The 15,995-nt window shown below is 41.9% G+C and overlaps 1 protein-coding gene across 1 annotated transcript in view; it reads right to left on the reverse strand.

Moving 5' to 3' along the window:
• Positions 1 to 600: 600 nt before the first annotated feature.
• The window catches only part of WNK1 (WNK lysine deficient protein kinase 1), a gene marked incomplete at its 5' end in the record, with an annotated part of 105,943 nt that continues 90,548 nt past the window's right edge, over positions 601 to 15,995 (reverse strand). Inside the window, 10 exons of the mRNA XM_009582709.1 lie at positions 601 to 1,922; positions 2,223 to 2,410; positions 5,479 to 5,520; positions 7,918 to 7,989; positions 9,264 to 9,458; positions 10,697 to 10,899; positions 11,846 to 12,504; positions 13,041 to 13,120; positions 14,743 to 14,812; positions 15,496 to 15,582. Of these exons, the coding sequence (XP_009581004.1) occupies positions 1,608 to 1,922; positions 2,223 to 2,410; positions 5,479 to 5,520; positions 7,918 to 7,989; positions 9,264 to 9,458; positions 10,697 to 10,899; positions 11,846 to 12,504; positions 13,041 to 13,120; positions 14,743 to 14,812; positions 15,496 to 15,582 (1,911 nt within the window). The remainder of the gene's footprint in view (positions 1,923 to 2,222; positions 2,411 to 5,478; positions 5,521 to 7,917; positions 7,990 to 9,263; positions 9,459 to 10,696; positions 10,900 to 11,845; positions 12,505 to 13,040; positions 13,121 to 14,742; positions 14,813 to 15,495; positions 15,583 to 15,995) is intronic.

Here is a 15,995-nt window from a genome sequence, read left to right on the forward strand (position 1 = left end):
AATGACCAAAGCAGAAGGTACAGTACAGTTACTAAGAGGTGACAGATAGCTACAGTCCTGGTACCAGCTTGAAATTTGTTAGAGAGTGAACAAAATCATAAATCCTCCAAATAAGACAGAGGAAACTTCTTGATGCCGGCTGTTTCAAGTACATCCATTGCCGGCAATGGACGTTGCGCCAGGACGGTCTATTCCTGGCTTAAATGGATTTTACCAAAAAAAAGGTAAGAAAAGCAATCCCAGCAGACAAGCCCACGCCAACGAGCAATGGCACCTCTCCCTCAAGCCACATCCTGACCAAACATCTTCACCACTTCGCAGGTGGAGTCAAACTGCATCTTAAGTTGGGCCTTTCCCAAAGATACATGTTCTCCCCATCCTCTCTCCGTTTCTGATCCAGACCTCCTGCCTCCGTAGACAATACTGGTTAGTCTCGTTTTAGCTTCGCCCACCACCCTCCGTCCCGCCCCCACCTGGCCCCTGTCACACCAGCAACTTCAGATCTGCCCGCCTGGACAAGCTTCCCCAACACGCAGAACGTTGTCCCGACGCGCTGCCTCAGTGACTTCCCCCTCCACACACCTACTCTAAACAGTAACGGTATCACTAAATAACCTCGACTGTCCCAGTCACCAGGTACAAATAATCCATCCTGCTCTGAACTTGCCCTCCATCCGCCTGGGGCTCTGCTGGGAAGACGACGCTAACTGCAGAAGCAATAGAAGTCCAAGGCACTAAAATATCCAGCAAGCATACTGGGAGAACAGACAAGTATTCAAGTACATTAATTTATACAATTTTACATTCACATTTATTTATCTAATACAATGAAAATACAAAGGAAAAAGTTAAAGTGTCTCCAATAAGTATAAGGATATAGCTAGCTTTTTTCCCCATTTTTTTCTTTTTAACTTTTTTAACCCTCTATATTCCACTCATTTTTAAACTACTGTTGTCCAACAACATTTATATATCACAGTGTTTCCACATCAAAACTGATGGTAAGTACATGTCCGCAGGGAACTTTTAAAAATTTTTAAACAATTTAAATTGCTCTAATGCTGCAGTCAAAGCTGTTAATATCTTACTTAAAGCAGTAATGACCTATCAAGCACGGGCTGCACTGCAAGTCCATTCGTGTGCCCCATCATTTCGATTGACTGGGGAGAGGGAGAGGAGGGGGATTTGGACAGCTTTTCTCCTGGTCTTGGTTCTTCAGGGAGAGATGAGAAGGGTGCTAAAGCCTCATGCTAGGACTCAGCTCTCCCACCTCAACACGTGCGGATTCAGCCTCAAACCAGAGAGAAATTCTACAGCAAGACTGCGTCAACTGACCCCGTGACTTCACAGCTCTCGTTCCAAACAAGAGCAGAACCCCTCGGTCAAAAGCACTGTCCCATCACAAGGATGCTGATCATCCTCCTCCCCCTTGAAAGCGTGTGGGGAAACTCCCTTTACAGAGAGTGGACAGCAATGGTTGGAAAAGAGAAATTCATTCCCAGTCTGGCAAGCTACCAGTTCATTGCAGCACTAGTAGTTGATACAGGGCCCCGTCTCCCTCCCCACGTCCTGTCCCGAGGTCTAGCCAGCATGGTCTCCGAGCGTGGCTAAGTGGTCCGCAGGTTGGAGCCTGGAGGGTTGCTGATCGATTTTTGCAAATTGCTGATGTTGAAGCTTTGCAAAGATGCGGCACCTACGGGCTGGAACTGGCCGAGCGGTGGCTGCGCTGGACCACCCGTCCCACTCCACGGAGCGGCAAAGGACGCTGGGGGGTAGCCGTACTGCTGCGGAGGGCACATGGCCTTTGTGAAGGGACCTAAAGAGGTAGCTGATGCTGCAGAGATGGGCGTAGCACCCAGGGAAGATGTCATAGAGATACAGAGCTGACCCGGTGCCGAGAATTTTCTTGCCATTCCAGGGCCCTGAAAGAAAACCCAAACCCCAAGAAAAGTTACACAACTGTGCTTAAAAATCACAGGCTCACCCCTTGGTCCACAAGCCATTCTCAGAGGATGATTACAAGAACACGCCACGGCCCTCCTCCCTAGTTATCCCCTTCCCTTCCATAGGGGGTGATACAACCCTGCACACAAAAGATGCTGTTTTCTAGTGCAGTTGTCCAAGCTACACGGCAACTGTACTCTAGCTGCGTTTGACACCCTAATGAGACAGCAACGACACTGACAGTTTCTTACCATAAACCTTCACGGATTACCTCTTACCTCATAGTTGCTATGCCCTTTGCCAACTTTCTTGCCAGACAGGTTCATGGCATCTCGGGCCCAGTTATCTACCAGCTTGTGCAGGTCATCTGTGAAAGTCCCTTTCCGGCTCGAGGCAATAGCAGTAGGCTGAGACTGGGGTGCTTGGCTGTTCACTGTAGCCCCGACCGTGTTAGTGCTGCTGGTCCCTACAAATACAAAAACCAGGAATCAAAACTTAGGTTAAAGATCATCTTTCTCTAGTAAATTTAATAATTGTGGTAATGGTACATCAATAGAGAGCCAGTTAAAATACCATGCAGATTAAGTCTAAGTTTCAGTTCCAGGACACACTGAAGTGGGAACTACAAGGACTCCTACAGGCATTTTCTCAGATTAAGAGTATTTCATAGATATGTTTACTTTTCAAGAAGTGCTGCAAGTAGTCATCTTAAAAGGGAATGGTAGCAGCCTACAGGTCTTTGTAGAGGAAAAAGGAGATTAGATTTCAGCACTGAATGACAGTACAGTCACGTCATTCTCTCATCCTACACCTTCTAATTAGCAGCAACCACTATTGGCACAAGTCAATTCCACCTTGAGGACAATGCTGGATGCTGAATAAGGATTAGTACAATCAGCATCGCCAGCTGCTCTGTAGCAAATTATCTCCACTTTGTAAAATGAAGAGAAAAAGTCACCCAGATTACGCAAAAAAGCCACAGTGAGAAACAGCAACTGTTGTTTCCAATAGCTGCCATACTTATGTTCTTGAGGATAACCAGATGGGACTGTCTTCATCCACCAAACAGCCAGGATCAGCAGGGGAAGTCTGCACTGCATTAAATTTTGCTTTTTGCCTCTGAAAGCATTTTTTTGCCATTATGTTCAGATTTCCTATGTCAGAAGAACAAGCATTTCAGATGCAAACAACTAATACAGCTTAAAGAAGGCAGAAATGAGAGTAGTTCCTCAGACATGCTTTGACAAGTTTTTCTATTCACTGGGTTGATTGCAAAAACACAAAGAACCCTTCACATAAACACCAGGTTTCAGTTCTGCTAGAAAGCTTGCTGAACATTATCCTGCAGGAAAAAAAAAAAAATCTAGAAGCTTTGTTTTGGATAGCCTCACTACCCCCCTCACACTTATAAACAAGCAACTGCACTCAAATTTAGGTTTTTCAAAGGCAGACCTCATAACAGGAATCAAAGAAATTGCATATTATCAAGTATCCTAAATTCGCAGCAGTGTCCTCATTTACAGATTTTTTCTGAAGGACATGGTGAAGGCAGAATGAATCTAGAATTTTCAAATCCATTTAGGACAAAACCAAACAACAAAATCAGTATCCGGCCACTGCAGCGCTAAACCCAGCACTCTTTGCAAGCACACACCCTCACCTACTTGGTTCTCAAAGTTCCTCAAACATTTCTACTTGCTCACTCTGAAGACTGCAACTGGGAAATCCAAGAAAATCTGAGTTTATGGCAGACGTTTTTGAAGAAAACTGTTTAAAAGTGGAGCATCAAAAATGCCAGCAATGAAAATCATCTCTCTATTGCAGAGGCCAAATGACAAGAGTCGCTGTCTCTTGCTTGACAGCTACTTCATCTGTTCCACCTTCCCTGGCTATCAGCCACATTCCTTGCAACCACTGTATCAAAGAAAGAACTGGCTCCAAACCCCTGCAGGAATGTTTCATATTGAGGAGTGAATTAGGAAGGTGACGTACTTACTATGCAGGACAAATAAGCAAAGTGTTACTGCCTCTAGTAGTGCTGAGGAGGGAAGGATACGTATCCCTCCCACCAGTTCCAGCTCAAGCATGGAAGTGGCTCCCAGTCTGGGTGCCCACAGGTGGGGCAGCAGTTGTTACAGGCAGGCAGACGCATGCAACAGTACACACAAAAAGGAAAGAATAAGGTTCCCTGACCAGGGTGTGCAGCTGCAGCACAGATGAAGAGTAATAGGAGTGAAATAACAAGAACCTTAAGCATGCATCGTGTGGAAAGGGCTCAGAACACAATTATTTAATAAAAGCAATGATGTGAAAGGTGAAATTAAAGACAAACGAGGCAAAGGCAAGAAAGAGGTACTCGGGGGGGAGCTACCAAAACCAGTAATAATCACATTCCACCGTGAGGGTTCATGCAGGGATTGACACACTCGCTCTCATCCTCTTCGTGATGGCGAGTATCTGCTTTTGATGTTTCACATTTCCAGTTTAATCAGTAAGCACACTGGATCCTGGACCTACACTGGAGAGCTTCCTCAGGCCACGGAAGGGAGCGAATTAATCAAGGTATATACTACAGTGCATTCAGCTGGAGATATAAAAGATCATTTAGGAAAGTTTAAGTGTTTTGAAAAGGACTGGATGGGTTCAGGGTGGGAAAGGTGGGAGGTTGCAAAAGCTTTGTCTCCAAAAGAAATTTTGTTAGGGAGCTCCTATCTCAGGTCACAGACAGACTAGCCTACACCATCACAGGCGAGCTATACAATAACCAAAGCTCCCATGTAACGTCAATTTAAAAAACTACTTCTCAGGAATTTCACATTTTAGCTCTGACGTAGTCACCGCCTGCAGAAACTGCCATCCAGAAGAGTCTGAAAAGGAAGTGCTTCAACTTGTAGCATTCAATGGAAACAACCCCCCACATTCCTACCCAGTTCTGCTCTGACATGAAGGATCTGAAGCGAAACAGGCTTCTCCCTCTCCAGCCTGCTACCTATAATTCCTTCACTCTGCCCTTTTATTTCCACCCCCCATAAACCAGCAGTCAAGACACCTTTAAAACAGTCTTAAATGACATGAGCACACACAGGCTTTTCTAAACATCTCTTGCTTTGGGAGACACACTGGACATCTCTGATGGTTTACTCTTACTCTTCTAAAATGTTGAAGGAGTGTCTGCAATTGGATCCATCACTGAGGTTGCAAGCCCCATCAGATCTGTAAACAAACCAGCTGCTCAAAGGTACAACTCTAGCACATTACAGCGAGCAACTGACCCTGATGCTCAATTCGGTCTCATTAGTGATGAGCAAAGAGTTCCACAGTGAAGGTGAGGTTCTGCCTGCCTCCACTTGTCTGCAAGAGTAATAGCCAGACTATTCAATATACTAACGACAGAGTACACATTAGAGGGCATAACACAGACAGACAGATGCTGTGCTGGAGACAGAGTCAGGGAGGTAAGGCTTCAGTGACCAGAAAAAGCTGATGAATAGCTTTACAATCAGGAATCGGAGATAACAGAAATAAGATAATTACTACAGAGCTGGTTGCAAGGACAGACTTTTTTCACCATCTTCCCTGAAGCACAAAGAGAGAGTAATTTGTTAACGATAAGAGAAACAGTGAGAAATGTTTAGTATCAGCAAACAGTACAAAAAGCTTGGTGAGAAACAGAGGAGACAGCACAGCAGGGCTCCTGTAGTCACTACTGGGACATTCCAGGAAAAACCCAAAGACTGGGTTTGATAGTTTAATCTCTTGTACTTTCAGAAAGAGAAGCAGCCCAGCCTCCTACATTTATTCTTCAGAGTGAGTTCTGAGGTGAAGAATGTCAGGAGACATTACTGTCACAACTGACTTATCACAAAAGGAAAAGCAAGTACATCTTCCATTTTTGTCAGGATGTAGAAAGTATTTTACAACTATCAAAGTTCGACCAGTTTACAACATGAGAAAGCTTTATTTGATAGGTCAAGTACTTTTAGTTTGTCACACTATTTTCTGAGATCTGTGGAATAGTTCAGACATTCCCTGCCAAGTTGTACCACTCTGTTTCTCCAGCTGCACAGTTAAAAGCATTAATTACTGCACTGTTTCCTCAACACCGCCGATTCTAACCCAGCATCTTCTCCAGTTGTCACTCTCCACAACAGTCTGCAATAGCATTTCAAGGACAAGACTCCAGGAAGCAAGCAACCTGCAATAAGCCAAGTCCCAGGCCAAGCTGCGCCATGCCAAGTATTACCTGCTTTTACAGGACAGCTACAACACACTTTTCCAAAAGAATCCATTTCCCTTAGCACCAGTCCCATAAGCAGGAGATATACATGCCAAAGTACTCTTATAGCCAGATGATGGTCAATTTGCAGCAAGCCAAGGCCTTATAAGTAAATGATACTCTCATATATTCAGTTCATTGTCAATTCTAGAAACAGAATGGCTGTTCTTTATATTCCTTACCCCAAAAAAGGACAGGCCAGACTAAAGATGATTTTAAGGAGTTAGCTTTGGTAAGAATTTAACTTCTTCCAAGAAAGGAGCCACAAATCTTGAGATTGCAGATGTCAGGTATGCACACCTGCACATTAATATACCTAGCAAAAATATTTAAAGCTGCTCAATTTGAAAAATTAAGTACCATTAGTACTTATATCCCCAAATCCAATGAAGTGGGATAGAGGTATCATTACAAAACTGAACAGCCAGGAAAAAATTTCCCCCTCCTCTGACTCACTCGCTTTCTGACAGGATGGAGCTGGTTGCATTGCAGCTGTCTCTGCAGAAGGCCAGGCCTAGTTCCTGCACACAAGTCTCTGGCTCAGCTGTGCTACTGCCAACGGTAGCGAGACAGATGCTACAGATGTGTGGTACTGTCATGCAGTGCAGTGACTGAAGGTCTCTTTACAGCACTTAAAGCTTTCTCATATCAAGTCACTCCAGGGGGTGCGAAACAAATGTCAGACATTTAAAGGGTCCAGCCTGCAGAAGCAGCATGGGAGATGTTGCAGCACTCCCAATAAAAAGCATCACATCAGCAGCCTCGGCTCAAGCATATCATTACTTCAACCACATCAGAAGTTTGAGGCTCTCTTGTAAGTCTCACCTAATATAAGCACAAACAAAGGGCTTTTGAAAAGAGCTGCCAGGTAACTTGTGAGGGTTGTACAGGATGTCTGAAGATATCTATTCACCCACCTTTACTGCTATTTGTTGCACATTTAGTCTATCTCCAGCTCACAGTAAGAACTTCTAAATCTGGGCCCATTAGTAAGTAAGAATCTCTTGAGCTTGCCTGAAAATATTCTCTAAGTATTTTTAAAAACCCTCAGCGCCCCAATCTTTAGCTATCCATCTGCTAATGAACATAAGTTGTCAATATTAACTGCCTACAGGTGGCATCAATGATCTGCACTGTAATCAGCACTAGTGCTGAGAACATGGAAAACCACATCCAACTTCCACAGTAAGCATACTGCTAGAGGAAGTCAACACATTCTCCCCATCAGTTACAGTAGTGTCCAACAAAGGAATAATTTGGAAAACAAATCTTCCTCGCTGTTCCACTAGAAGATTACCTCCCCTCCAAGTCTCAACTTGGTTAACATATGCCGAAGCATAATTACTAAGGCAGGCCAAAAGAAAATGCCCATGCACCCACAACTTGTTAACTCTCCCCAGTTTCTGTCATTTCACTGAACTGTCCTGAAAAAGTTCCCGCCAAAAGCTTAGAGAAAATAAGGGCTTGTTATTATGAGTTTAACAACAGAGAATACCTAACATGAGAACCCAAACTTCTAAAGGTGTGCTAAGAGCAGCTCAGCTGAGCTATGAGATGGGAGGGAATACAAGGTGACAGATGAGAATGGGCTGCATGAAACAGATCCAAGCAGCAGAAAAAAAAAAACAAAAGACAAAACAAAAAACAGACAAGGAAGGAGTAAAGGTGTTACACACAAAGAGCCAAGCAGGGCGTACTCAGAAATCGGGTCCTCCTGCCACCAGGCTTGAACGTCACTCTCTCAGATGCACAGTTAAACTTCGCACAGCCTGTGAGAAAACAAAAACGGGAAGAACAGAGAAAGGAGAGGAGAAGAGACAGAACACCACTACAAGATGTTAGCAACTTGAGGTTGGAAGGGTGAAATGCATTAACGTGACACACAAGAATAAGCCTCGAAGTGTGGACCGAAGAGTATGTAGACAATATACGGAGCGAAGAGACTCCCTCCAATACTTCCAGACATTAGGCCACGTTTGCAGTGTTACTCTCCAGTACATAACCCAACAATAAGGTTGCACTCTATAGGAAAGCCAAATCCTGGCAAAAGTATCCAATTATAAAACAGTACAGCACAACTCTAGATACAGGGAGATGATTCAAGTAGCTCCAAAATACTTGAAACAGTTCATTAAAAAACCCTCTTAGAAAATTCTTCCAAAAAGTCTGTTTCCATTTTCTGTCTGTACTTCTCCAATTTCAGGAAAAACATGCATCAGAATTGATGTATTCAATCAGTCTAAGGCAGACCTTTTCAAAAAGATGTTCAAGGGGAAAAAAAAAAAACTGGAACAGCTAAGTTCAGAGAAGGAATCGAGCTATCATCCCCTTAAGGACTGGCAAGCAAAAAAGCCCTCCCTACCAAATAAATCAGAGCTGTGTCTCAGAAATTATTTGATAACATACTAACAAGCAATCCACAACTTGAGTAACCTGAATAAATGAACAATTTATTATTCCTACAATTCCATCCTCCTACACTAACTCTTCCTTCCAGGCTAATTCTTTAATTCACAATTACAGAACATGAGCCTTTTTTGCCTTTTATTGTTAAAAATTCCATTGACAGAAACAGCCAAAGCAGTTTGGAAGTCTAAAAGGACTCCAGGTCTTCAGAAATTTCCTACCATTTCAGTTATCTGTTAACACCAAAGCTGCTTTGCCCCTTCCTTAGTCACACTTCACATTTCCAACCCCCATTCTCCTCTGTCCCCTCATCCTTTCAGCCAGTACCTTTCCCCCAGGTCAGCAGAACATTGCTTGCCACCACCATACTGCACTCTTTTGTATTCTCGCTGGTGCTTTCATTACAGCAGACAGGGCCATGCACTATATATGTATTACTTCAACAACCTCACACTTCACCCATGTGAGAAGGTAGAAATCTAGTTGCAAAAAACACCCTTATCAGCCTCCATGCATAGGTTGGAGACTACCAATCTGTTTTACACTATGTATTAAAAATCAAGTGTCATCAAGTTGATCGTTCGTTCACCAGTAACAAAGGTGCAAGACTCAACACTAATTCCATTTAAAGTCTTACCTTGGCCTGGTGCCGAAAGGCTTGGTACCGAAAGGGCACCATCACTGGTAAAGGCAGAGTAGAGATTTTCGCTAGAAGGTGAAGGTTTGAGGGGCTGTAACAAATGGTTCTGCCCAGTCTCTGGCACACTACCAGGAGGATGAAGAGTCTGCTGTGGGGGCAAGACTGATGGTGCACTTTGAGCTGACAGATTGCCTAGAGGAAGAAGGAAGGCAAAAAGTTTTTCAACGTTTCAGTTTCACCACATCATTTTTGAAGCTTCTGTCATTGTTCCCAAGGGACAGGAGTAAAAACAGAGTGAAGTTTGACTAGAATGTTTACTAGGCAGTGAAGTCACTACCAAGTAACTCAAATGATCAGTTGAGCTATTACACTAGTAATATAGGAAAAAGTGCTGTGGTGGGGGGAAAAAAAGGATATCATCCTCTGGTCAAGCATGACAATCCAGCCAAGAGAGGGGGAGGCAGGGGGAGGGAACTACTCCAGTTTCTGAGAAAGCAGTAAGACTAGAAAAATTCTTATTTACTTAGGTTTTAAGGCAACTCTGTGCTAGCTCACTGTCACATGCTCACACATAGCTCCCCTATTGTATAACAAAAGTGGGCAGCCAGGGTGACTAGATACAGAAATTGCGGCATGATGTGGAATTACCAAAGTGAATGTGCAGGAAGCAGTAACAAACATTTCTGCTCACAGTCCTGACCCTCCAACATTGTTTACTCAATGCTACAGGATTTGAGAGACATCTACAATTACCCAGCAGGCATCTGACATCCATGTCATTCAAACAGTAAACAGAACTATTTTTCTGAGTTCTGCTTATTATAAAAATGGTTTTAGTAAGAAAGGAAGTCTTGACAATTGAAACTGTTTCTCAATTTGTAAGTACAAAGAAATTGCAGCTTCATTAAAAAAATCACTACTTTAACATCCATCAACTGTGACTAAGTTTCTGAAGTGTAAGGAGACTAGTAATACCATGCTTAAGTGCTACTAAAGCAGAAGAAAAAAAAATCCCTGAAAATGACTGAAGAAACCAGCCCCATTCAGCAAAATCAGTTTCAGTAGGCAGCAAAAACAGTTTATCTTAAAAAGAAAGATAAAAAAATAAATCAAAGTTTTTCCCCACACTGTAAATTTACACTTTTCTTCCTAGTCAGAGCCCTATGACTAATCTCTAAAAAATACAAATCACAACTTTAAAACCGCTCAAAAAAAATGTAACAGTATCTTTCAGTAGATTGCAAGTCACAAGCAAGACTACCAAATAGCAAAAGCAATTTCAAAAATGATCTAGTAATCCAGGCAGTGGAGAAACTGGGACACATCCCCCCCCTCCAAAAGACAAGACAGAGAGACACAGACATACATCTAAGAATGAGAGATGGTACCTTGTCTGTTTTATCTACTCAAAAAATTGAAGAAAGTCTTACCTGATAGCTGAGGGCTCTTATTTCCCTGGGAGCTGCTACGACTGGATTTGCTGCTTTTTCCTTTAGTAGGTCGTCTCCTCCTTCCTGAAAGGGGTGCAGCTGGGGGAATAATTACTGCAGGTGGGGCCTTTCCCAATTTCATGTATAGTGACTCAATCTCCTGCTTCTGGCGACTCTGTAGCTCCTGGATCTCTTTAAGGTGCCTAACAAGTTACAAAAGAGTATGACTTACAAAAATTACATGTATATACATGCATGCATACAATCCCTTCCCTCCAGTCAAGCTTGACCAGCTTCTTTGGTCAAGCTCCCATTAACATTTAAGAAAGGAGGAAATAAATCTTTTCCACAAATAACCACTGAATGCACACGGCAGAACACTTGCCATTTTCCATTGTGCCCTATCCCTGGCTAGAATTCCAACACAAAGTTCCCAACATTGTAATCATAAAACCAGGATAAATGGAAGTACAAACAAGAACATAAACCTATCATTCAGCATTAAAATGCTACATGAATAGCTAGATTACTCATTTTCTGAGACATATGGCCTTGGAGACATCTACATTTGTATTTCCTCAGGTTTTTTTTCAAAGCAGTTGCATTCACAAGATTTAAAATTGCTAGCTGCCCGAAAAGATGTTCAACTTTCAGTATAAATAAATTAGTAGGTCACATTGCTTGACTTTAAATTTTTTCCTAAGCCAACAAAGATTCCTCAAGAAAAGGAGAACCATTAGAAATGCAAGAAATGCATATTAAAAATGCAGAGAGTTGTGTGTCATTTTCAAATGAGACACCACTATTCCCAACTACTAAACTTCAGTGATATGCAAAAGCTTTTATACATCTGCAGTCCTACCCACAGTGCAGCAATCAATCTACATATAGACACATACAACAAGGTTACAGGTTAGAAAATTAAGGACAAACAGGTACATACCTTTTTTGTTATAATTATGTACTACTTTCCCACTAAAGAATCTTACTTCCCACATAAATGCTGACAATGAGTCCTGACACTTAGCAAAAGTTGAGTCTTTTAAAAAGTTTCCTTTTGTTCTTTGTGAAAAGTGAAGTACAGATAAAATTCATATTAATCCTGTCACATATATTTCATACACAACCACACAAGGAAAAAAGCCTTACTTCTCCCGTAACCGACGGAGCTCCAATTTCAAGTCTTCATCTTCAATATCCGACTCATTGTCGCTGCTCATGTAGGAAGAGTTGAATGAATTGCTGAGGCTCTGAACAGGGAGGCTGATCTTCGACCCCAGGGGCTGGAGGGAGTCTGGGCTCCCCGAGCCATCATCCAAATCCTTAGCCATCCCACTTAAGAAGGCGGCCTCCGGTTCAGAGGACGGACCGTTCATGTGTGGGGACTGCCTTGACTCCAACTCTTTCTGCAGAGCTGCAGCTGAAGAAGCAACTTGTTCCAAGTCCACAGAGAGAGGAAGAGTCATTGGCTCTTTCTCTGCACAGCTGACCTCATCCTGAGTCTTTGACACCGAAAAGCGCCCCACTTGATCCGTTGTTGTTGTCACCTGAAAGCGCCCGACCTTAGTAGGCTGACCAACATCTACTGGTAATTGCAGCACAGGAACTGTCTGAGGAATGCCATCTACCACGTCCAAGGAAGAGTCAGCAACAGCCTCACTTTTCCGACTGCCAGCCTGCTTTACCAGTGTACTCTCTGGGCTACTGCCAGAAAGAGATGAAGAATCGGTGGAGGTGGTTTCAAATTGCACCGGCTTAGTTTCAGGTTTGTCACCCTCTTTTAGCACATCATCCACTGCCACAGATACCTAGAATAGAAATGCAATCATGCAGACTTTCTTAGTTCTTCCTTAATGTGATGCTTTTATTTACCTTAATAGTAAGGTGCATCTGAGAGGGGAAAATAACTTGTTTCCTTGGTATGCCACAAAGCAAGCTACTGCTTCCCTCCAAGTAACACACTGCCACACAAAATAGTACTCCTAAGCAATCTGGAGGATTAACTCCAAGAAACACAGCAGATTCAGAGAGGACTTCCTTCACAGTGAACATCTGAGCACTGCTAGCCAAAAAGCAGCTAACACTGAAGACCAAGGCCAACAGTTACACAGCTGAGGCCTGACATGATGCAACGCTGTATTCACAATTCTAGACCTGCATAATCTATTGTAATCTCTGCCCTGAATGAAAACAGCATCTGCACAAAGCACTGCATTCACAAGCTCAACACGGACATTTTCTCCCAACAGAAAAGCCCACCATGAGGCACACTGAGGTGGCACTATGCAGGAACTGCTCAGCAAAGATCCTGTATCAACAAGCAAATCAGTTTAACATCTCCTACCTGAAACCGTCCCATCTTTAGAATCCCGGCTCCTGCTGTGGTAGCCATAGCACTGCTCTCTCCACCACATGATGCTGAAGCTAAGGAAAAGGAGAATGGGATTAAGAAGAAAATGAGTAACAAATCATTTGAACTTCAACCATTTCTTTTTACCTACTTCAAACTCAACTATCAGTTAACTCCTAGCAGGCCTTTGGATTCATGGAACCTGATCTCTTTTTTCAATTTACCAGACAGAATATCAAACTGCAGTATTAAAGTGAAGTATTTTTCTATAAAGTTTCCCTGCACAGTATACTTGCTAGAAGTGCGCTTTTAGATAGCAGTAAAAAAAAGCACGCCGATTTCAAACAGGGATGTGAAATAGCCAAAAAATAAAAAAACAGAACTGAAATTCATTTAAGAAAAAGCTTATTTTAATTCAATACCCACACTGACTACCTAAATTTCTATTAATAAATTGTGCCCAGCATTTGTGAAAAGTGGTAAGTTGAAGAAATGCTATAAAGCACATTTACTCAAAGCAGTCTATCTGAAGCTTTCAGAGCTGGATTCTTAGGTGTCAGCTCCTAATTTTGTTGCTGTATGCGCTGGCAGTATAAGGTTACAAAGCTGAGAAATAACATTCTATTTTTAAATCAGTTCTATTGGAGAGCTTGCTGTGTTTATTAAGCAACTTCCCAGTTTGTTTACTTTTACCTTCTAAACTTTAGCAGGCAAAAACCAACTCATTTTGTAGCAGACAAACGAGTTCTACAGTACAGTTCACTAGCGACATACCAAAATGGGAATATTTTATTTTCCTACTGGTTTTATTAGCTTTTGAAGGTTTGACATTGAACTTCAGAGGCACATGCAAGTTAAGTAATGTTTACTAGATAGGTCAGAAATAATCTTAGTACCACATTAACATTTCTTTTAAAAAAGAAAGATTTTTAAAACTAAAACAATTAGGGGAATACTGATAGTCTCAGACTATTTTGCAAGTTGTTGGGTTCCCCCCCCAACAATTGGACTCATTTAGATTTGAAAGTCATTGATCATCCAGACTTCAGTTGTTGATCATCCAGTCAACCTTCAGCTGATCTAAAGCAGACAGAAGGGATTCTGGTTTTCCTACTAACTTTCTTAAGTTTTTAGTAATTTAACCTGCACTTCTCTATTTAAATAGGAAGAAAACATTCTTAGGTTAGGGAAGAGGTATCCTACATATAGAACACAGCACGATGATGCAAAATGGGAAGTCTTACTGTTGTTGCCCAGAACGTAACACAATTTAAATAGAAAGAAAACATTCTTACATATAGAACATATGAAGAACACATATAGAACACAGCACGATGATGCAAAATGGGAAGTCTTACTGTTGTTGCCCAGAACGTAACACAACACAGAAAACAGTTCCTTCAAATCCTCAAGCTGTACCTTAGCAGCATACTGGAGATTCTTTGCAAGTCTTAATTTAGCATTTTGGACAGCTTTAAATCCTAAATGAGTTACTATAATATGCATATATCATTCCCCTCTCCTGGCCTACAGTGGAAAATTTCAGTCTAGTTACTGAAAACTAATACGATCCTTAAGGAATTGCCATTGTATGACTTACTAAAAAAGGCTATATCCTTCCAAATTGCTAGTCTGTTCAATTTGGGATTGTATCTCCATGCTGAGAAACCATCTAAAATAATCAAGGCTGTCTTACCATCCTTCAGAGACTGTGTTGCTGTGGACACCAGCCCGGTAACCGTTGTAGATGCTACTGAGGGCACAGACTACAGGTTCAAGGGGAAAAACAAAATAAAATTGATTTAAAAGAATCAGCAGTCAGATTGAATGCCAACAAATCCACCATACTGCGTATTACATAATCTTTTATTTCCACCAGGGTCAAATTACGACCCACGACAAGACAAATGCAAGAGTTACTCCAAAGTAAGCAACGTCAGCAAGAGATCTTGCACGTCTTACAAACCTGAGGGTGTCAGCAGAATATCCCCTTTTGCTTTGCAGAAGTAACGCATAAGTAGCCACCACTTGGAGATCACAATGTCAATCATTATCTTCATTTTGTATTCAAGTTTATTATTACAGTCTTAATATTTCAGATTCACACTTTAAACATCCCTCCCAAATCACATACTGCTTGTTTAGTGCTCTTTTCCCTTATTCCATAGTCAATTCCCCTTCTAGTTTGGTGACATTAATGACATCACCAGAAAAGCTGGATTAAGAACGAATACCAAAACCAGTCTCAAGACATACATAATCTGTCGCAAAATACAGATTTTTCCTATTTTGATTGACTCAGTCCCACAACTGTAAGATGTCACTTCATTTTTATTTTTAGAAGTCTAAAGACTGGTGTAGTGATATTAAAGGCAGTGACCTAAGAGCATGACCTTGAGAAAATACTGAAGTTTTTCAAGATTACTAACTGCCAACATTGCAAACGTACACAGGCAGGAGCAGATGTCACTGGAACGGTCTCTGGACTAAGGGTTCTTCTCAGCTTAGCATCCAGATCTTCCAGTGGCTGCTGGGACTGATGAGAAAGGAAAGAGTAAAGAGCTGTCCCAGCTCAGGAGAAATACATCACATTTGAGAAACAACAGCCTTATTTAATACTAAAATTTAAAGCAGTCAGTACAGCTTACATATTTCTATCATGTTCCTGTCCTACATGTTTACATTTAACATGTACAGCACAGTAAGACTGGAAGCAATTTAAGCAACACATTTGGTAAAAAACAGAAAAGCAGCATTAACTGGAACTTCTGTTTTTCCTGCAGTTAGCATGAAGTTTACATTCTCACTCCTCAGAACTGACCAAAGATGCTGCAAGCCTGCAAGTTCTACATTTTTGGATTGGAAGATAACGGAGGTAATTTGTATTATGGATTATCTAAAATCCTGAAGTAAGAAAGTCAATTGGGGAGGGGGGGGAGGGAATAAAAG

Source organism: Fulmarus glacialis, unplaced genomic scaffold, assembly GCF_000690835.1.
Source record: "Fulmarus glacialis isolate BGI_N327 unplaced genomic scaffold, ASM69083v1 scaffold3558, whole genome shotgun sequence".
NCBI classification, from domain to species: domain Eukaryota; kingdom Metazoa; phylum Chordata; class Aves; order Procellariiformes; family Procellariidae; genus Fulmarus; species Fulmarus glacialis.